The 22,170-nt window shown below is 36.7% G+C and overlaps 1 protein-coding gene across 1 annotated transcript in view; it reads left to right on the top strand.

Moving 5' to 3' along the window:
* Nucleotides 1-22,170, top strand: part of NUP62CL (nucleoporin 62 C-terminal like) — a 72,742-nt gene that overhangs the window by 9,819 nt on the left and 40,753 nt on the right. Inside the window, exon 2 of the mRNA XM_008989730.5 lies at nt 18,739-18,843. Coding sequence (XP_008987978.3) covers nt 18,786-18,843 — 58 coding nt within the window. The 5' untranslated portion in view covers nt 18,739-18,785. The remainder of the gene's footprint in view (nt 1-18,738; nt 18,844-22,170) is intronic.

Below are 22,170 nucleotides of genomic sequence, written 5' to 3'. Positions count from 1 at the left end.
TTAGCTCCCTTATAAGTTCTTTTTAAAAATGCTGCTTTAACAGTGGTCCTGGTAGCATAGAAGATGTCAAGAAATTTGAGTTGACAATTGGAGCTGGGTGTGGTGGCTCACGCCTGTAATCCCAACACTTTGGGAGGCTGAGGCGGGTGGATAATCTGAGGTCAGGAGTTCAAGACTAGCCTAACCAACATGGTGAAACCCAGTCTCTACTAAAAATACCAAAATTAGCCAGGCATGGTAGCACACGCCTGTAGTCCCAGCTACTTCGGAGACTGAGGTGGCGGTTGCAGTGAGCTGAGATCACACCACTGCACTCCAGCCTGTGTGACTGAGCAAGACTCTGTCTCAAAAAGGAAGGAAGGAAGGAAAAGGAAGGAAGGAAGGAAGAAAGGAAGGAAGGAAGGAAAAATTGAACTCTAAATGTGAATTTTAGAGGTATCTTAACCAAGCTACTTTGCTTATACATTTTTCTACTATATGCATGCTTGAGGAATTATAACAGGTTGATGCTTTTTTCCCCCCTTCCTTTCTTATGGTGCATAAAGTAATGCGACTCTTAGCTTAAATGAAATATTTTTGAAACTGATTTCTTAGAATTGCTTTTCAGAGCTACTGTGTTAAAAACTAATTTTTAGTCATCTAATTTTATTAATTTTGACTGGGATAGAATTATAATTTCACAATGATTTTTCCCTTAACACTTTAAGATATTTTTCCACTGTCTTCTAACGCTTAATATTGCTAATGAAGAGCCTGCTGTCAATCTGGTTGTTGCTCCTTATTAGGTAAATTTGTTTTTTTTCTCTCTGGTAACTATGAGAATTTTTTCTCTATAGGGTTTCAATATATTGTATATAACGGGTGTGTGTGTGTGTATATGGTGGTGAGGAGGGATTGCCTGCTTGTACTTGGTGGCTTTTTAATATCAGAACTAATTTTTCTTCAGTTCTGGGAAATTCAGTTATTAACTCTTTGAATACTGCCTTTGCCATTCTATTTTTTCTTTCTCTGTTCCTTCTGGATATATATATTGGAGCTTCTCTTTCTCCTCATCTGTTAATTTCTTTCCTCTTTCCCATCTTTTTTTTTTTTTTAATCTACCCTCTGTTTCGAGAAGATTTTTTTCTGTTCTCCGAATTTGCTATTTCTTTTTCTCTTCAACTGTTGTAGTCTATTATTTAAATCTGTCTTTTGAGGATTTTTATTTCTAATACTGATAGGTATTTCTTGGATGTTCTCTTGGTTCTTTTTTCACATTCACTTAGTTTTATGGATGCTATCTCTTTCTTGAGCTCTTTGAACATATCAGACATATTTTGATGTGCTATTCGGATTGCACTTTTGTCTTTAATTTCTTAGATAAGAATTCTCTCATTTTTTAGGTCTAAAGATGACTTACTTAGATGTTTTCTAATTTCTTTCTCTGAGTTAATCTTTGGAGGGCTTTTTTTGAACACATGTGACCTAGGAAGTGGAGATGTCCCTTTTGAGTAACGTCATGGGCAACCTGCCTGAACTTTGAAGGTTTTATCAACACCTAGCCAGTTTTTATGATAACATCTTATCTTGAAGTTTCTACATCATAAAGATAAATTGAATTTGAGCCATCTATGCATATCTTCTGTAGCAGTTTAGGATTCTCACGTGTCTCTCTGTCTTTTCCATCTTCCTATAGATGTTTCCCAGATTTAAACTTCACTGGGTCTCTGCTGATTCAGGACCCTATGGTCTTGCCAGGTAGCCTTAAATTGTACCCCAAATTCAGCATTGTATTTCCAGCTATTAAGGCACATATCTCATTCAAGGTATCATCTTGGGCTAAGCAACATTAACTTCTGTTCATGGATGTGAATTCCCTTTCTGTCTGACACTTAGAAAATTGTCATTCTTTCTGGAAAATCTTTGCTTTGTATTTTTTTAAAAATGTTTTTATCAAGTGATCATAAACTGGTATTTCTAGAAGTTTGGAGTGTGAGGGTGTAACTCCAGTGTGGCTTCTGTCCACCATATATTCTTGGAGGTCTCATTGAGAGTGCTATTTTTTTTTCCCCATTCTTCTCTTATCCTCTTTTAGGGTTTGGAGTCATGAGCAGGTTTAATTTTGAAGGAACTTTCCAGATGGGTTCATTTCTTTGGTTGTGTGAAAACAGCAGTGACTACTTCCACTACAGGATTTGTTTTCTCTACACCTGGCATAATAGGGTTTAATTTGAGGCTTTCATCCCAATTAGTTGCAAGTACATCTTCATCTTCCACTGGCTTATTCACATCCAGCTCCAGCTACACAGACTACAGGATTCACTTTTGGAACACCAGTTATTGTCAACTCCTGGCTCAGTAGGAAGTGAATTTTCCTTAGGGTAAGAGCAATACAGTTTCTGATTTTTTTTAGTGGATACAAAAGTAATTGTCTCCGAGAGACAAACTGGGTAAATAAATGGTATGCTGTTTCTAAATCAACTATTTGTGGCCAGGTACAGTGATACATGTTTGTAATCCCAGTACTTTGAGAGGCTGAAGCAGGTGGGTTGCTTGAGCTAAAGAGTTTGAGACCAGCCTGGGTAACATGGCAAAACTCCATCTCTACAAAAAATTAAAAAAAATTAGCCAGGCATGGTAGTATGTGCTTCTAGTCCTAGTTACTCAGGAGGCTGAGGTGAGAGGAGTGCCTGAGCCTGGGAGGTCAAGACTACTGTGAACCATGATCGCACCACTGTACTGCAGCCTGGGTAACAGAGCAGAACCTATCTAAAATGAAAAATCTATTTGGAATTATGCTGTTCATTCCCAAGAATAGTCTACCAAATTGAAGGCATCTCAGATTTGAGGCACAAGGCACATTAAATTCTGATCTGTGGTCTCCCTTCGTTTTATGTGGACCATAGGAGGAGTACTCATTGAGTTTTGGAAATTTATCATCTTGAAATTAGGCTACTTGTTGAATAAGTGAATCTTTAGAGAGTTCTTTTTCTATGTATCATTGTAATAAACTCGATTATATAGTTTTCCCTCCTGCATCTCAGAATTTTAAAGGAGATATTAATTTCGTGCCTTTTATAGATAAATCTACTTGTTTTTTCATAGTACTGATAGCCTCATGTCTTTTAGTAGCACCTGGGAACCTGGTGAAAGCTAGGATATTCCTTCTGGAATTCTCCTTCATCCTGTTACAGTTATCTAATAACTTGTAATTGAATGCTAAATAATCTTTCTTAGAAGGATTAATTTAAATATTGAAGTATTTTGTCATGGATCATGAAATACATTAAAAAATTTCTAAACTTTTCTGAAGGTTAGTATGAAAAAAAGATTAAAAATCTCTAAAAATTCTATTTTTTTTTTTGAGACGGAGTTTCGCTCTTGTTACCCAGGCTGGAGTGCAATGGCGCGATCTCGGCTCACCGCAACCTCCGCCTCCTGGGTTCAGGCAATTCTCCTGCATCAGCCTCCTGAGTAGCTGGGATTACAGGCACTCACCACCATGCCTAGCTAATTTTTTGTATTTTAGTAGAGACGGGTTTCACTATGTTGACCAGAATGGTCTCGATCTCTTGACCTCGTGATCCACCCGCCTCGGCCTCCCAAAGTGCTGGGATTACAGGTGTGAGCCACTGTACCCGGCCCTAAAAATTCTATTAAAAGAATGCTTCTAGTTTGATTTCGTGTCTAAAACAAAAACTTATGTTGTTTAATATAAAGTGCTGGACTGGCAAAAAGAGGAAGTATAAGTCTTTTTGTCTCTACTGAAGACAAAATTTTCTTCAGTACCACTCTTTCCCTGTTAAAATATTTTAAAACATTTTTCCCCTAACAGTGGATCAAATTATGTAACCTTTTGCCATTAATGAGAAATATGGAGCTCTCTACATGTATTCCTATATTAATAGCTGGTTATCTTTCTGTATTGAGATGAAATAACCTGTAGGACAAAACTTTCACATTTAAAACTTAATTTCACAGGAGTCATGTTATCTAGCTGCCATTTAATATGTCAGGTAACTATTATGTTGACTTTGTTTCCTTTTTCCTATTTAGAATATGCCTGTATTAAAATATCTCATGTAACCCTAAAGATATACATCTACTATATACCCAAAACAATTAAAAAACTTGGGCAACACTACTTCCACACAACCTACAGTGATTGCAGAGGCTTTGGGGCAGGTGCCAACACTCTTACTAATGCTGTAACAAGCAATACCTTGTCACCTCATGTGACAAGATCCACTCCTTTTGCTTTTGGCTCTGCTCCCTCCTCTGCTACTAAGGTTTCTCTTTCATCCGTGGAGGCACACCTCAGACTGGGAGTACCAGTTACTATTTTTTAAAATGAAAAGTATGTGTATTCTGCTTTGTTGGGTGAAGTGTTCTATAAATGTCAATTAGATCCTGAAGGTTAATGATGTTTTTGAGTTCTTCTGTATCTTTGCTAATTTGCTGATTAGTTCTATCAATTAGTAAAAGAGGGTTATTGAAATCTCTAACCGTGTAATAATGAATTTCTCTGTAAGTTTCATCAGTTTTTGCTTTGCATATTTGGAAGCACTGTTGTTTGGTTCATACATGTATGATTACTAAGACTTCTTAGAGGATTGACCCTTTTATTATTACATAACTATCCTCTGTTTATGGTAATTTTCTATGATCTGAAGTCTACTTTGTCTGATAGTAATTTATCTACTCCCCACTCCCTTTTGATTAATGTTGCATGGTTTATTTTTTTCCTATCTTTTTACTCTCTACTTACTTATATCATTACTTTTTTTTTTGTGTTGTAAACTTTTTTATTTTTTTTTATTGCATTTTAGGTTTTGGGGTACATGTGAAGAACATGCAAGATAGTTGCATAGGTACACATGTGGCAGTGTGATTCACTGCCTTCCTCCCCTTCACCTATATCTGGCATTTCTCCCCATGCTATCTCTCCCCAACTCCCCACCCCCCACTGTCCCTCCCCTATTCCCCCCAACAGACCCCAGTGTGTAATGCTCCCCTCCCTGTGTCCATGTGATCTCATTGTTCAACACCCGCCTATGAGTGAGAAAATGCGGTGTTTCATTTTCTGTTCTTGTGTCAGTTTGCTGAGAATGATGTTCTCCAGGTTCATCCATGTCCCTACAAAGGACACGAACTCATCGTTTTTGATTGCTGCATAATATTCCATGGTGTATATGTGCCACATTTTCCCTGTCCAGTCTATCATTGATGGGCGTTTGGGTTGATTCCAGGTCTTTGCTATTGTAAACAGTGCTGCAATGAACATTCGTGTGCATGTGTCCTTATAGTAGAACGATTTATAGGCCTTTGGATATATACCCAGTAATGGGATTGCTGGGTCAAATGGAATTTCTATTTCTAGGTCCTTGTGGAATTGCCACACTGTCTTCCACAATGGTTGAACTAATTTACACTCCCACCAGCAGTGTAAAAGTGTTCCTATTTCTTCACATCCTCTCCAGCATCTGTTGTGTCCAGATTTTTTAATGATTGCCATTCTAACTGGCGTGAGATGGTATCTCAATGTAGTTTTGATTTGCATCTCTCTAATGACCAGTGATGATGAGCATTTTTTCATATGTTTGTTGGCCTCATGTATGTCTTCTTTTGTAAAGTGTCTGTTCATATCCTTTGTCATTACTTTTGTAGTGACTTTCTTACAGACAACATGTACTTAAGATGTGTTTTTAATTCCCTCTACCAATTTTTAGTTGGTATGTATAGACCATTTATATGTACTGTAATTATTGTGTTGCTGTTTTAGGGCTTAAGTCTATCATTTTGAATTACAGTTTTCATTTCTGTTTTCCATTTCTGCCTTCCTATTTGTTACTTAAACATTTTTTAGAATTCCATTTTGATTTATCTATAGTGTTTTTGAGAGTACCTTTTTGTATAGCTTTTACTGTCACTTTAGATATTATATACAGTATACATATCTTATCACAGTCTACTGGCATTGTCATTTTACCAGTTTGAGTGAAGTCTAAAAACTGTTCCTCCCTGTATGTCCCTTAACCCTTTCCTATTTGTAATGTAATTGTCCTAAATATTTCCTTTACATATATTTATAACCATATCAGGCAGGGTTATAATTTTTGCTTCAACTTTCAAACGTAATTAAGAAGACTAAAGATGAGAAGGAAAGCCTGTTGTATTTACTCATATTTTTGCTTGTATTTGTTGTTTTTACTTCCTGAGGTTCTAAGATTCCTTCTTTTATAATTTCCTTTCTGTTTTAATAACTTCCTTTAGCCATTCTTTTACTGTAGTCTATTGGCAACAGATTTTCTGAGCTTTCCTTCATCTCTCAATATCTTGATTTCCTCTCTTTTTTTGGAGGATATTTTTGTTAGGTCTGAGTTACAGTTCTTTTCTTTAAGTACTTCAAACGTATTGGGCTACTTCTTTCTTGCTTTTCTGCTTTCTGATGAGAAATCCTCTTTCATTTAAATAGTATTTTCTCTCTTGGTTAGATGGCATTTTTCTCTTATGCTTTCAAGTTTTTTTCTTGGTCTTTAGTTTTCAGAAGTTTAATTATTATGTGTCTTTGTGTAAATTTCTTTGTGTTTATCCTTTTTGGGTTCACTCTGCTTCTTGAGTCTGTTCATTTATGTCTCTTTCCAAATTTGGACATTTTTACCTATTTTTTCTTTCAGCTGTTATTTCTTTTTTAGCGCTACCCTTTTTCTCTTCTTGTCTCTGATGAAATGAATGTTAGGTCCTTGGTTATAGTCGCACAGGACCTGATGCTCTGTTATTTTTTTTTTTCAGTCTATTTTTCCCTGTTGTTTGAAATGGGTAATTTCTATTATTCTATTATCCAGTTCACTGATTCTTATTTCTGTACTCTCCCTCTGCTCTACTGCTGGGTCCTTCTAACCAACCTTTGCATTTCACCTATTATAAACTTTTCATTCTAAAATTTCTGCTTGTTTCGTTATAACTTCTGTTTCTTTACCAAGGCTTTCTTGTTTTCTTTCTTCTTTTTTTGTGATTTTTTTTCATTTATTCTAAGTGTGTTTATAATTGCTTGTTGATGAATTTTTAAATTATGAATGCTTTAACATCTTTGTCATTTTTGAATGGAAACCTAGATATTCTCATATTGTTATGAGACTCTGGATCAGATTTAAACCTTTTGCTGTGATTGGCTTTATTCGACATTGTTCTGGAAGGAGGGGAAAGATGCCGCCTTTTTACTGCAGAATGGGAGTAGGACTTCAGTTTCCATACTTGGTCTCAGTGGACACCTGAGGTGAGGGTCTCCAAGTTACTGCTAGATGGAGCAGGGATTCCTGCCCCCAACATGGTTTCTGCTGACAAGGTGAAGATGGAGTTCATTAACTGCTGGTAGGGATGAAAAACCTGGCTTCGAATTTGACCTTCTTTGACACCATCCTGGCGAGGGTGTTGGGATGCCTTATTATAGCCTCAGGTGGTTGGATGTCTAAGCTCTTCACTTGGTGTTTGCTGGCATAAGTGGGGATAGGACCACAGATTTTTCTGTGGTGGTTGGTTATAGTTAGAGCAGTTATTGTCTAAAAGTTTTCTGACTTGCTAGGCTACCCTTTTCCTTGCCCTTTGTCTAAAAAAAGCAGACTTTCAGCTGGGCATGGTGGCTCACGTTTGTAATCCCAGCACTTTGTGAGGCTGAGGTGGGTGGATCATGAGGTCAGCAGTTCAAGACTAGCCTGGCCAACATGGTGAAACCCTGTCTCTACTAAGGATACAAAAAATTAGCCAGGCATGGTAGCGCCTGTGATCCCAGGTACTCGGGAGGGTGAGGTAGGAGAATCACTTGAACCTGGGAGGTGGAGGTTGCAGTGAGCCAAGATCATGTCATTGCACTATAGCCTGGGCAACAGGGAGAGACTCTGTCTCAAAAAAAAAAAAAAAAAAAAGGTAGGCTTTTTTGTTAGGGATTTTTGAAAAATTTATACCCATTGGCATTTCTGATTTGCCAGCCTATTCAACTCCAAGCCTGGGAAATATGAGGCAAATAGAAAACCTGGGAAACTCAACACCATATTGTTCCTTTGGTCTTGGAATCCCTAGCCGGTTTGCCGTCTTCTCTCCACCTTTAAGGATCTTCTTAGGTTTATTTATTTTTATTTTATTTTACTTTTCTCTCTTTTTTAAAAAAACAGACAAGATCTCGTTAGGTTGCTCAGGCTGGTTTTGAACTCCTGAGCTCGAGTGATCCTCCCACCTCAGCCTCTTAAAGTGCTAGGATTACAGGTGTAAGCCACCACTCCTGGCCTTCTTACGTCTATTTTTTATATAATACCATGGGGTTTTAGTTGAATCTAGTGGGAAGAAGAGGGAAAAGTATAGCTAATCTATCTGCCCTGAAATGGAAGTCTTTAAGATTTTAATTAATTAGAGACACAGTCTCACTCTGTTGCCCAGGTTGGAGTGCAGTGGCACAATTATAGCTTACTGCAGCCTCCAACTTCTGGGCTCGAGTGATTGTCCCATCTCGACCTCCCAAGTAGCTAGAACTGCAGGCACATGGTGCCATGCCTGGCTAATATTTTTCTTTTTAGAGACAAGGTTTTGCTGTGTTGCCCAGGCTGGTTTTGAACAGCTGGTCTCAAATGATCCTCTCTCCTTGGCCTCCCAATGCACTGGGATTACAGGTGTAAGCCACCACACCTAGCCTAAGATTTTAGTTATTATGTTGTCAAAAACTTTATTTTTTAGGGGTTCTCTCAAGGTTTATTCTTATAGGACTTTCCATCTCAATATTTTTTTTTGGTTCTTTTGTGTTTTAGATTTTTAAGAATCTTAGTTTTTCCCCTAAGTGATTAGTGAATTGAACCATTTTGTTTTATTAAATAGATTTCCTTTCTCTATTAATTGAAGTTGTTGTCTTTCTGATACACCAAATTATTGTATATGGTTGACTCTGCTTCTAGACGTTCTATTCTGTTCTGTTGATCTGTTTCTTCTTGTTCTGGTACCACCATTCTTGTTACTGTAGCTTGTCCCCCCCATCTTGTAGTGTAAAGCCACTTCCTTTGTTCTGTTAAAAAATGCTATTTTCTATGCCCGACTATTTATTAAGATAGTTGGCATTTTCTTGTGTTCTTAAACATAAATGAATTAAGGCTGATTTTGGGATCCTTGTAGCACTAGATGGAGGAAATCGTGATATTGAACCCTTCTTCTAGTTCAGTGGTTCTCTGCTGGAGATAGTTGGCCCCACCATGGTGGAATTTTGGTCATATCTGGAGACGTTTTGGGTTGTCAAGACAAGGGAGATGCTACTGGCATCAGAGCCGAGGGATGCTGCTGAACATCCTACAGTGCACAATACAGTCCCTCATAACAAAGCATTATTTGGTAATGTAGAACAGCTCTGATCTTGTCCTATGATTAGGAAGCTATGATTTTTTTCTCTTAAATCCTTTTCTAAAATTCATTTAACTTAAAGGCAAATCGTACTAAGTGGTATTTGTTTCCCTAGTTACCTCGAGGTACGTGATTTAAGGTCAGGCTCCTGAAATAATGCCAGTGTCTGGGACAGATGATCAAAAATTTGAAATATTGGCATAAATCAAGTATAAATTTAATTAAAGATAGTAAAGAGGTTTCAGCAGTAATATGACCAGTTACAAAATAAATAATACAAAAATCAATAGCTTTCCCATGTTTTAGCAATAGCAGTTGGGAAATATAATGGAGAAAGGTCTCATTAACAATTTCAGCCAAAAGTATGAGGTGCATAGGAATAAACTTTAAAAATGTGCATGACTTAAATGAAGCGAATCACAAAATTTTACTGATAAATGTAAAAGAGGATGTGAATAAGTGAAAAGACCCACTGGATACACAGAAGATAAAGATGCTGTTTATCTTTAAATTAATCTATACATTTAATGCAATTCTTGTAAAACCATAATGGTAATCTTTGGGAGAAGGAAAGGAAGGAAGGACTTGACAAGATTTCACGGTTTATGTGAGGGAATAAATGCATGAGAGTAGCCATTTCTATTTTTTCCTTAGGAAAGTAATGAGTACTTGTAAGAAAATATGTGAAAATTATTATAAATTTATTTTCCTGTAAATTAAAAATATTGTGTAACAAAAATTAAAAAATTCTAGTGCCATAATAATTGAAACTCTGGTATGGAACAGGGATAGAAAGAAAAATCAGTGAAATATTTAAAAGTATAGTACAGAAACAAACCTGTGCCTGTGAAGGTGGCATTTCAAATTTGTGAGATAGAAAATAGAGTAGTGAATAAATCAATTGCAATATCTGGCTAACCAGTTATTGCGGGTAAGGGGATGAATTTTACCTAAAAAGATTTACTGAAAGAAGTCCTTGGTTACTTAAGGTAGAAAGTAAAACCGTGGCTGAGTGCAGTGGTTCACACCTGTAATCCCAGCACTTCGGGAGGCCGAGGTGGGTGGATCACTTGAGATCAGGAGTTCAAGACCAGCCTGGCCAACATGGTGAAAGGCCATCTCTACTAAAAACCACCACCGCCAACAACAAAAATACAGAAAAAAAATTAGCCAGGCATGATGGTACATGCCTATAGTCCCAGCTACTAAGGAGGCTGAGGCAGGAGAATCACTTGAACTCAGGAGGCAGAGGTTGTAGTGAGCCAAGATCGTGCCACTGCACCACTCCAGCTGGGTGACAAAGAGAGACTCTACCTAAAAAAAAAAAGAAAGAGAAAGAAAGAAAGAAAAGAAAGAAAGAAAGAAAGAAGGAAGGAAGGAAGGAAGGAAGAAGGTAAGAAAGGAAGGAAGGGAAGGAGAAACCATAAATTTTTTGAAAGCATAGGTGAATATGAAAATATGTAAAAATAATATTTCTGGAGTTGTGATAACCATTTATATATTAGTTTAAAATAATATAGTCAAATGATTCAAAAATAAAATAAATAGCACAAATTGGTATATTATTGCCCATCTGCATCTGTATTACTCCTACCCCTTTCCCATACTCAGTTAACCACTGTAATTGTGTATGTCTTTCCAGAGCTTCTTCATGAGTTTGTTGAGAAAAAAAATACATATTCTTAGTCCTCTGCCTTTTGTGGTATAAGGGGTATACTTTATACACCATTCTGTACCTTGCTTTTTAAACTTAAAAACTTTATCCACTGATTTTACACATTTGGAATGTTTTCACGTTAATCAGTATATAGAGAGCTTCCTCAGTATGTTTTTCCTCAGTATTTTTTATAGGATTATAGTATTCCATGCTCTGGATGTGCTATAATTTATATATCCAGCCCCTTCCTGATTGGCATTTGGGTTGTTTATATAATCCTTTACTAATACAGTGATGCAATGGATATCATTTTACCTGTCATTTTACAAGTATGCAAGTATATATTTTTGTGGATGAATTTCCAGAAATTGCTGGTTCAAAAGATAGATGTATTTGTACTTTTTTTTTTATTTTATTTCTTTTTTTTTTTTTTCTTTTAATTTTTTATTTGATTATAGGTTTTGGGGTACATGAGCAGAGCATGCGAGACAGTTGCGTAGGTACACACATGGCAGTGTGCTTTGCTTTTCTTCTCCCCTTCACCCACATTTGGCATTTCTCCCCAGGCTATCCCTCCCCACCTCCCCCTCCCACTGGCCCACCCCTTTTCCCCCCAATAGACCCCAGTGTTTAGTACTCCCCTTTCTGTGTCCATGTGTTCTCATTTTTCATCACCCACCTATGAGTGAGAATATGCGGTGTTTCATTTTCTGTTCTTGTGTCAGTTTGCTGAGGATGATGTTTTCCAGATTCATCCATGTCCCTACAAACGACACGAACTCATCATTTCTGATTGCTGCATAATATTCCATGGTGTATATGTGCCACATTTTTCCAATCCAGTCTATTATCAATGGGCATTTGGGTTGATTCCAGGTCTTTGCTATTGTAAACAGTGCTGCAATGAACATTCGTGTACATGTGTCCTTATAGTAGAACGATTTATAGTCTTTTGGATATACACCCAGTAATGGGATTGCTGGGTCAAATGGAATTTCTATTTCTAAGGCCTTGAGGAATCGCCACACTGTCTTCCACAATGGTTGAACTAATTTACACTCCCACCAACAGTGTAAAAGTGTTCCTTTTTCTCCACATCCTCTCCAGCATCTGTTGTCTCCAGATTTTTTAATGATCGCCATTCTAACTGGCGTGAGATGGTATCTCAATGTGGTTTTGATTTGCATCTCTCTGATGACCAGTGACGATGAGCATTTTTTCATATGATTGTTGGCCTCATATATGTCTTCTTTCGTAAAGTATCTGTTCATATCCTTTGCCCACTTTTGAATGGGCTTGTTTGTTTTTTTCCTGTAAATCTGCTTGAGTTGTTTGTAAATTCTGGATATCAGCCCTTTGTCAGATGGGTAGACTGCGAAAATTTTTTCCCATTCTGTTGGTTGCCGATCCACTCTAGTGACTGTTTCTTTTGCCGTGCAGAAGCTGTGGAGTTTCGTTAGGTCCCATTTGTCTATTTTGGCTTTTGTTGCCAATGCTCTTGGTGTTTTGTTCATGAAGTCCTTGCCTACTCCTATGTCCTGGATAGTTTTGCCTAGATTTCCTTCTAGGGTTTTTATGGTGCCAGGTCTTATGTTTAAGTCTTTAATCCATCTGGAGTTAATTTTAGTGTAAGGTGTCAGGAAGGGGTCCAGTTTCTGCTTTCTGCACATGGCTAGCCAGTTTTCCCTACACCATTTGTTAAACATGGAATCCTTGCCCCATTGCTTGTTTTTGTCAGGTTTATCAAAGATTGTATAGTTGTATGTATGTTGTGTTGCCTCCGGTGCCTCTGTGTTGTTCCACTGGTCTATATCTCTGTTTTGGTACCAGTACCATGCTGTTTTGATTACTGTAGCCTTGTAGTATAGTTTGAAATCCGGTAGTGTGATGCCCCCCGCTGTGTTCTTTTTGCTTAGAATTGACTTGGCTATGCGGGCTCTCTTTTGGTTCCATATGAAGTTCATGGTGGTTTTTTCCAGTTCTGTGAAGAAAGTCAATGGTAGCTTGATGGGGATAGCGTTGATTCTGTAAATTACTTTGGGCAGTATAGCCATTTTCACGATATTAATTCTTCCTAACCATGAACATGGAATGTTTCTCCATCTGTTTGTGTCCTCTCTGATTTCGTTGAGCAGTGGTTTGTAGTTCTCCTTGAAGAGGTCCCTTACGTTCCTTGTGAGTTGTATTCCAAGGTATTTTATTCTTTTTGTAGCAATTGCGAATGGCAGTTCGCTCTTGATTTGGCTTTCTTTAAGTCTGTTATTGGTGTAGACGAATGCTTGTGATTTTTGCACATTGATTTTATATCCTGAGACTTTGCTGAAGTTGTTTATCAGTTTCAGGAGTTTTTGGGCTCAGGCGATGGGGTCTTCTAGGTATACTATCATGTCGTCTGCAAATAGAGACAATTTGGCTTCCACGTTTCCTATTTGAATACCCTTTATTTCTTTTTTCTTGCCTGATTGCTCTGGCTAGAACTTCCAGTACTATGTTGAATAGGAGTGGTGAGAGAGGGCATCCTTGTCTAGTACCAGATTTCAAAGGGAATGCTTCCAGTTTTTGCCCATTCAGTATGATATTGGCTGTTGGTTTGTCATAAATAGCTTTTATTACTTTGAGATACGTTCCATCGATACCGAGTTTATTGAGGGTTTTTAGCATAAAGGGCTGTTGAATTTTGTCAAATGCCTTCTCTGCGTCAATTGAGATAATCATGTGGTTTTTGTTTTTGGTTCTGTTTATGTGGTGAATTACGTTGATAGACTTGCGTGTGTTGAACCAGCCTTGCATCCCTGGGATGAATCCTACTTGATCATGATGAATAAGTTTTTTGATTTGCTGTTGCAATCGGCTTGCCAATATTTTATTGAAGATTTTTGCATCTATGTTCATCATGGATATTGGCCTGAAGTTTTCTTTTGTATTTGTACTTTTTAAAACACTGACCACTTGTTTCACATAGTTGTACCAATTTATCCCAATAGGAACCTGTGAGGTACCTGCTTCCTTTCAGTGTCTTTAACAGAATGTGTTTAGTTTTTGGCTTCTTGCCATTTGTTAAATGAAATTATTCTCAATGTAGTTGTAATTTGTAATTTTCTCTTAAAAATGAGATTGAACACCTTTTCACATGTTTAAGAGAAAATCTTTTTAAACATGATATAAAGACATAGACTATGATATGGAGAAATAGATCAGAGGAAAAAATGATGGAAAGACTTGACTATATAAAAAATAAAATAAAAACTAAATGGCAAACTGCAGTAGAGGAATTATTGCAACATATGACAAAATAAATAGCTTTGATATACACTTTTATTAAAAATCAGTAATAGCATTTGTGGAAATGTAAATTATCTCAATTTCTATGGAAGACAATACGGAGATTTCTCAGAGAATTAAAAATAGAACTACCTTTTGACTTAGCAGTCCCACTGCTGGATATCTACCCAAAGGAAAAGAAACCAGTATATAAAAAAGACATCTGCATTTGTATGTTTACTGCAGCACTGTTCACAATGGCAAAGTCATGAAATCAACCTAAATGTCCATAAGTGGTTGGACTGTGCAGCCATAAAAAAGAATGAAATCATGTCCTTTGTAATATCGTGGATGGAGCCAGAGGCCTAAGTGAAGTAACTCAGAAAAAGCCAATCAAATATTGCATGTTCTCATGTATAAGTGGGAGCTAAACAGTGGGTATACGTGGACATTAAGATGAAAATAATAAACACTAGGGACTCCAAAAGGGGAGAGTTGGGGGTGAGAGTAAAGGCTGAAAAATTACCTATTGGGTACAGTGTTCACTATTTGGGTGATAGGTATGCTAGAAGCCCAACCCCCATTATGCAATATAACTATGTAATTTTAAAATAAAATTTTTAAATGTCAGTAATAACACAGTATTCTTTCATGAAAAAATGGACAGATGACATGAATATGCAATTTTGAATGAAAAATTGAAGTAGCAATGAAACCCATTTTTAAAATTCAACCTCTCAGGTAGGAAATGAATTGTAAATATAAATGCCTTTGCTATACAATTGGTTATTTTTTTATATGTATACATATGGTTCTTCTCCTAAATGAAGCAGACGGATATTGCACTGTATAAATTCTGTCATTTTTATATGTGGTAAAGTTTCCAATTCCTTCCCCACATCTCCTCTCTGTCCCTTTCACCCCCAGAGGACCTAGATATTTTGGATAGCAGAGTCTTACATCATTTGTCACCATGAATTGCTCGACAGTTGAATGCAGGCAGTAATAGATGCAAGTGCAGTTACTTATTAAGCACTTTTCCTTTTAAAGGTGAAATGGAATATCTGTAATTATGTGTTAGAATCTAGAAGAAGTTGGTTCAATTCAGCAGAAGCATTTATTGAACAATTGCTCTTATGTGCCATGTACCTTGATCTATAGTGAGAATAAAAAGATACGAACTTTGCTTTCAAGTAACTCATTAATCTTATTTGTGTCTTTATGCATTAATTTCTCCAGTTTTATAGTTTTATTTTTAAAGAAGCAGGTAATCTGTTTTCTGAAAATTTATTCCAGGCCTCCATTTATTATTCACATACTGTACAGTTCACCCATTTAAAATGTACAGTTCAGTGGTTCACAGAGCTATGCAACCATTACAGCAGGCCGTATTAGAATATTTTCATTATCCCCAAAAGAAACTCTCTACTCATTAGCAGTCATTGCCCATTCCTCCTTTCCCATTCCTTGGCAACCACTAATCTACATTTTGTCTCTGTAATGGAATAATACATTTTTTGTAAATGGAATAATATATTATTCAGTCTTTTGTGACTAGCTTCTTTCACTTAGCGTGTTTTCAAAGCTTATTCATGTGGCAGCATGTATTACTACTTTTTCTTTTATGGCAAGTACAATTCTATTGTATGGATATACTGTATTTTATTCATCAGTTAATAGGCATTTGGGTTGTTTCTACCCTTTGTCTATTTTGAATAATACTGCTATGAATATTCACGTATATGTTTTTGTGTGGCTATATGTTTCATCTGTTTTTGGCATATATATACCTAAGAGTAGAATTGCTGGGTCATATGGTAACACTATGTAAGCCCATTGAGGAAATGCCAGACAGTTTTCCAAAGAGGTGCAACATTTTGCATTTCCAGCAGCAGTGTATGAGATTTCCAATTTCTCCACATTCTCAACACTTGATCTATCTTTTTGATTATCGCCATCCTAATGGGTATAATGTAGTATCTCATTATGGCTTTGATTTACAGTTCTCTAATGTCTAAGAATATTGAGCATGTTTTCATGTGCTTTATTGGCCATTTGTATAAGCAATTTTGTATCTTTCTGACCATTGTTTTATAGTCACTTCTACCTCTGATCACATCCTGGAAAGGTTCTCTACTTTAAAGGATTGATGTCATTAAATTTTCTCACCTGGATAATTCAGGATAATCTCAAGGTATTTAACCTTAATCCCATCTGTAAAGTCCCTTTATCAAGTAAGGCAGTATGTTCACAGGTTCTGGATATTAGGCCATCTTTAGGGACCAGTTTTCTTTCTATCACGCTATCTTAGCAATATTAAGTCTTTTGATCCATCAACATGAGATCTTTTTATTTATTTAGAATGTCTTTAATTTCTTTTAATGATGTTTCATATTTTTGTGTACATCATGTAACTTAAAAATTGTCCTTAAGTATTTGATTCTTTTTGAACAATCATAAATGGAATTATATTCTTACTTTCTTTCATTTTTATATTGTTTCATTTTGTATTGTTCATTGTTATAATATAGAAATGTAATTTATTTTTACATATGAATCTTGTATCTTGCAACCTTGCTCAACTAGTTTATTGTTCTAGTAGATTTTTATTGGATTACTTAGAATATTCTGTATTTATGTTCATGTCATCTAAGAATGGAGATAGTTTTACTTCTTTCTTTTCAATTCTCATGCCTTTTATTTCTTTCTCCTGCCTACTATCCTGGCTAGAATTTTTAATGTATTGTTGCATTGAAGTGGTTAGAGCAGACATCCTTGTTTTGTTTCTGATGGTAGTGGGAAAGTATTTAGTCTTTCACCATTAAGTGTGATGTTACTGTAGATTGTTTGTTAGTGCCCTTTATCCTGTTTAGGAAGCTCCCTTTTCTTCCTAATTTGTTGAGTGTTTTTGCCACAAAAGGGTATTGGATTTTATCAAATGCTTTTCTCTGACTCTATTGAGATGATAATGTGTTCTTTAAATAATAGCATAATTGAGGTATAAATCACATATCTTAAAATTCATTATTTTAAAGTATACAATTTCGTGATTTTAAATATAGTCACAGAGTGTACAACGATCACCACTATGTAATTTGAGAACATTTTCATCACCCCGCAAAAACCCCTGTACCCATTAGCAGTCACTCCTCATTACCCCTTCCTCCCAACCCCTGGGAATCACTAACATACTTTCTGTCTATGGATTTGCCTATTCTGGATATTTCTTAGAAATAGAATTTCACAATATGAGACTTTTGTTTTTTGGTCTGACTTCTTTCATTTAGCATAATGTTTTCAAGATTCATCCATGTTTTAATGTATATCAGTACTTAATTCTTCCGATTTCAGGATGGCTCTTTTCAGCTTTCTTTTTCCCTGGTTATCGCTGATAAACTAACCAACTTAGACCCTAAATTGTTATTCTCATAAAGCTATCTGCTTCCTCTTGATTGTTTACCACCCAAATCTCCATTTTATAGAGTAAGGTTTTGGGCTTGAATGTCTTCACACTCTGTTTCAAATGAAATCAGTTCTTTTGGGGATGGCTTAGGAGCTCTCTGTTCTCATGAACGGCCTTTATCTCTAGGCAGAATCGTTCAGCCAGTGCTTTGGGTACTGGGCAGTGACATTAGCCACTGGTCTTCTTGCTTACCTCTTCAGGTGTGGACCTTAACCCTGCAAGTGAACTGGGGTGGGACAATCAGAGTGAGGGTGATTGGGGCCTCAGTATTCTCAGCCTTCTCTGCTTTGGGTAGAACCTCCACCTGTGAGTAAAGGAAGGGAGCCCCTGAACTCTTAGGTGTACTCTACAGGAATTTCATCCTTTCATCTCTGTGTTGGAGGTGGGAGGGAATGCTGGCTACCTGTCCCTCCCATTGGGATGCTCTATTCCTTGGTTGGGAGCTGAGGTCAGAGGGAGTCCAGTTTTGGCCACCCCTCTCTGGAGAGTAGCTTCCATCAAGGTGAGCAAGGGGATGGTGGAAGGAAAGGAGTGTTTTGTGGCTCATATGCCATTGGATGTTATTGTTAGATTACTGAGTTTTAGCAGATTTTCTTGAATAAATGTTTCTTCATTTGCTATGGGCTCTTAGAACAATATTCAGCCATTTCCTGTTTTTTAAAACATGCTTTTTGCTGGCTATGAATTTAGTTGGGAATGGGTCCATGGGACTTTTATGCTGCAGTTCTAGAAGTGGATCCCTCCTCTTAGGACTACTTTTTCAGTAAAGTAGAATTTCTTTGTTATGATGGTGCTAGAAGACTGGCTATACTAAAGTAGTACCAAAGAACTTTCTTGTTTTTAATCAAGCTTTTACTCTTATTGATTAGGTTTCAGGATACCTTGCTTTGTTTTTATTTCTCCGTATTAATGAACCTTGTTATAATGGTGTTTTACTTTGAAACATTATTTTTAGTGATATATTTTTCTGCTTTGTTTTTTTTTTTTTTTTTTTGTATTTTAGGTTTGGCTCCAGCAGCTACTATTGGTACCACCACTAGTTCAAGCACCATGCAGTTTACCTCAGCATCAAATGTTTTGACCTCCACTGCTGGTGTTGGGCTCTCATGTAAGTTACCAATTCCAAAGAAAATACTCTTATTTCACATGAGGCTACCTTACTCAATTTGCCAGGATAAGATACAAATCTCCTGTATCTCAGAAATTATCATTTTTCTTGAACTCATTTATAATTGCTTATAGTAGCTTTGCTTAAGAACCTAATTGTCATGGCTTTAGCTGTTAATTTTTTTTGTATTAACATGGTTATTATAGCTTAAAATGCTAACTTTAAGAGCACAATTTGTTAATATTGTGATATTTTGAAAAAACTTCTTGAAGTTGTTAACAATACCCAGAGTGGGAGTTTTGCCAAGTATGTCTGAAGGGAAGAAGCCCTTATTATCCATGTAACTAAGATAAAATGGGACATAAATGTTGGAGCCTTGCTGTAGTGTATTTTTCAATATTGACCTGGTTTGTGGTCCTTACATTTTACTGATCAGAAGTGGAACGTGACCAAGGACCAGCTGTAGTTTTGGGCTTCTAATTGACATTATGTGATGTCTTGTGACCTCTCCCCCTGAAGAGGACTATGTAGCTGAGTGCTTTCAGCTGAGACGTGAGATATTATCTTGTAACCCCAACTTCTTGGTTACACATTTTCCATTAGTATAGTAATAGCAAATGTTAAAAATATTAAATTCAGGCCAGACTCAGGGCTCATTGCCTATAATCCCAGCACTTTGGGAGGCTGTGGCAGGGAGATTTCTTGAGCCTAGGAGTTTGAGACCAACTTGGACAACATGATGAAACCCTGTCTCTACAAAAAATAATAAAAAATTGCCGGACATAGTGATGCATGCCTGTAGTCCCAGCTATTGGGGAGGCTGAGGTGGGAGGATTGCTTGAGCCCAGGAAGTCAAGGCTGCAGTGAGCCAAAATTGCACCACTGCACTCCAGCTTGGGTGACAGAGTAAGACCCTATCTCAAAAAAAAAAATTAAAAATTAAATTAAATTAAGAAAGAAAAGAAAATACTGAATTTTGTATGACTTAGACAATTCTTTCTTACAGATCTTTATAAACTGACTTATTTCAAGGTATTTTCTTTACAATGTCATAATTGGCATAGTTAGGCATTAGTTAAGATTGGTTATGACAGGAGTTATATACCACTTAGATTTCAGTTTTGAGACATGACTATGATTCTGGAATCCTTTTGATATATGTAAACAGTATCCTTCTCAACTATGATAGAGTTCATGAATATGACCATGTCCAAGGTTTGGAGTTAAAATTATTGAATAAATTCCATGTTCAGTCAAAAACTTGCTCTCTGACTTTTGACAGGTTCCCCCACTTTTCTTCTTCTGATGTCCTTGCCTACATAATGAAAAGATATCAGGACCACAATATTTTTTAATTAACTTTAAGGAATTATAACTTACACATCATAAAGTTAACTTACTTTAAGTATGCAATCCAGTGATCTTAGTAAGTTTATTGAATTGTGTAACCGTCACCATATTTAGTTTTAGGACATTTCCATCATTCCAATAAGATCCCTCAGCCACAGACAAGCACTAATCTGCTTTCCATCTCCATAGATTTGCCTTTTTTGGACATTTCATATAAATGAATTGACCATAGTGTTTTGAAGTTTAACCAAAGGTTTCTAAAGGATTCTTCAGATGAAAAAGGCTATATAAATTTCTCACTGTTTTTGAAATAAAGGGTAATAGCTAATATTATGTTGTTCTCTGCAGTTGGTGCTCCAACAATTTCGGCAAGAACACTTGGTGTTATAACTTTGGGATTTGCATTAAAATTTTCCGGAGCAGGTGGAGCAGCTCTTACTGCAGTTAGTAAGATTTTAGAATTATTGGAATGTCTTGGGACTCTCGTTGGAAATGTGCTTCATAACAAGCAGTAAGTTCTATGGTTTTTAGGGCTAAGTGGTTTTGACCATCTCATCAGAGTATCCAAAAGGTACACAATATATTTATGTAAATGATTGCCAAAGAGTAGAATGAGATAGTTGATATCGATGATGTTATTCCTTTGAGATGACTACAGGCAAAAAAGCTGTCACATTCTTGTCAACCATGAAACTTAAGATTTTTTGTTATTGATCACAGTGTTTAGCCAGTTGAGACTGATGAAGTTTTGATTTTTTTTTTTTTTGTAAAAGTTAGTTTAGGTTTTGACCTCTATTAAAATTGACCCTCTTCTAAAGTTGATTACAGGAGTTTCCCTAGACCTATTCTAAATTTGTTTCTGCCAGTTAGGAGCTAGTTAAGTTGTGGTTATCCATTGCCCATAGCTATTCTGAGTTAGGTGGTAAGGGGTCATCTACTTAAACCTATCCTTTAAGTCAGACTCAATTTTGGAGAAGTCTTACTTGTTTTTACTTTAAAAAGTTTACTTAGGGATGAAATGAATCTTTCTTTAATTTGGCTTAAATTAAAAGTCAATCCCTTTTAAGCTTAAAATAATTATTCCTAAACAGAGATATATCTCATCTCTTTCTTTTTATTTTTAAGATACACTCTCACTTTGTCACCCAGGTTAGAGTGCAGTGATGTGATTATAGCTGACTGCAGCCTAATCTCCTGGATTCAAGCGATCCTCCCACCTGGGACTGTGGGCATGTAACACCATGCCCAACTGATTTTTTTTTTTCAGTAGAGACAAGGTCTCACTGCATTGTGCAGACTGGTCTCAAACTCATGGGTTTAAGTGATCCTCCCACCTCAGCCTCCTGAATACCTGGGACTACAGGCATGTGCCACCACACCTGGCTGATTTTTTTTTTTTTTTTAGTAGAGATGATGTCTCACTGCATTGTCCAGGCTGGTCTCAAAGTCCTGGGCTCAAGCTATCCTTCCACCTTGGCCTCCCAAAGAGTTCAGATTGTAGGCATGAGCTACCACACCTGGCCTCATCTCTATTTCTTCTTTTACATAACTGTCTGAGTTACTACTGTTTAGTAGGCTAACTGGCCAACAGATGAGACTTGTGAAGGGTATGCCATAAGAACATTGCAAGTTACTATATTTGCAAAAAATGTGACACATTGTTTCCCTGAAAAATAATGAAAAAAAACCCTGATTCTTTTAGTCATGGGTTGGATCACTGAAATAGGAATTGGCAGGTTCTTTCATGACTCTGTCATACCCAGCCCTTTTCTATATGTCTCAAATTCCTTCCTACAAATATTACTTTTGCCACTAGACCATCCCTTAGCATCAAGATATGGTTTGGCTGTATCCTCACCCAAATCTCGTCTTGAATTGTAGCTTCCATAATTCCCACATGTGGGAGGGACCTGGTGGGAGGTAATTGGATTATGGGCATGGGTCTTTCTCATCCCCATGGATCTTTCTCAACCCAAA

The sequence above is a fragment of the Callithrix jacchus genome, chromosome X, assembly GCF_049354715.1.
Source record: "Callithrix jacchus isolate 240 chromosome X, calJac240_pri, whole genome shotgun sequence".
NCBI classification, from domain to species: domain Eukaryota; kingdom Metazoa; phylum Chordata; class Mammalia; order Primates; family Cebidae; genus Callithrix; species Callithrix jacchus.
Note: the sequence above shows the minus strand (reverse complement) of the source record. Positions and strands in the feature narration are given on the sequence as shown.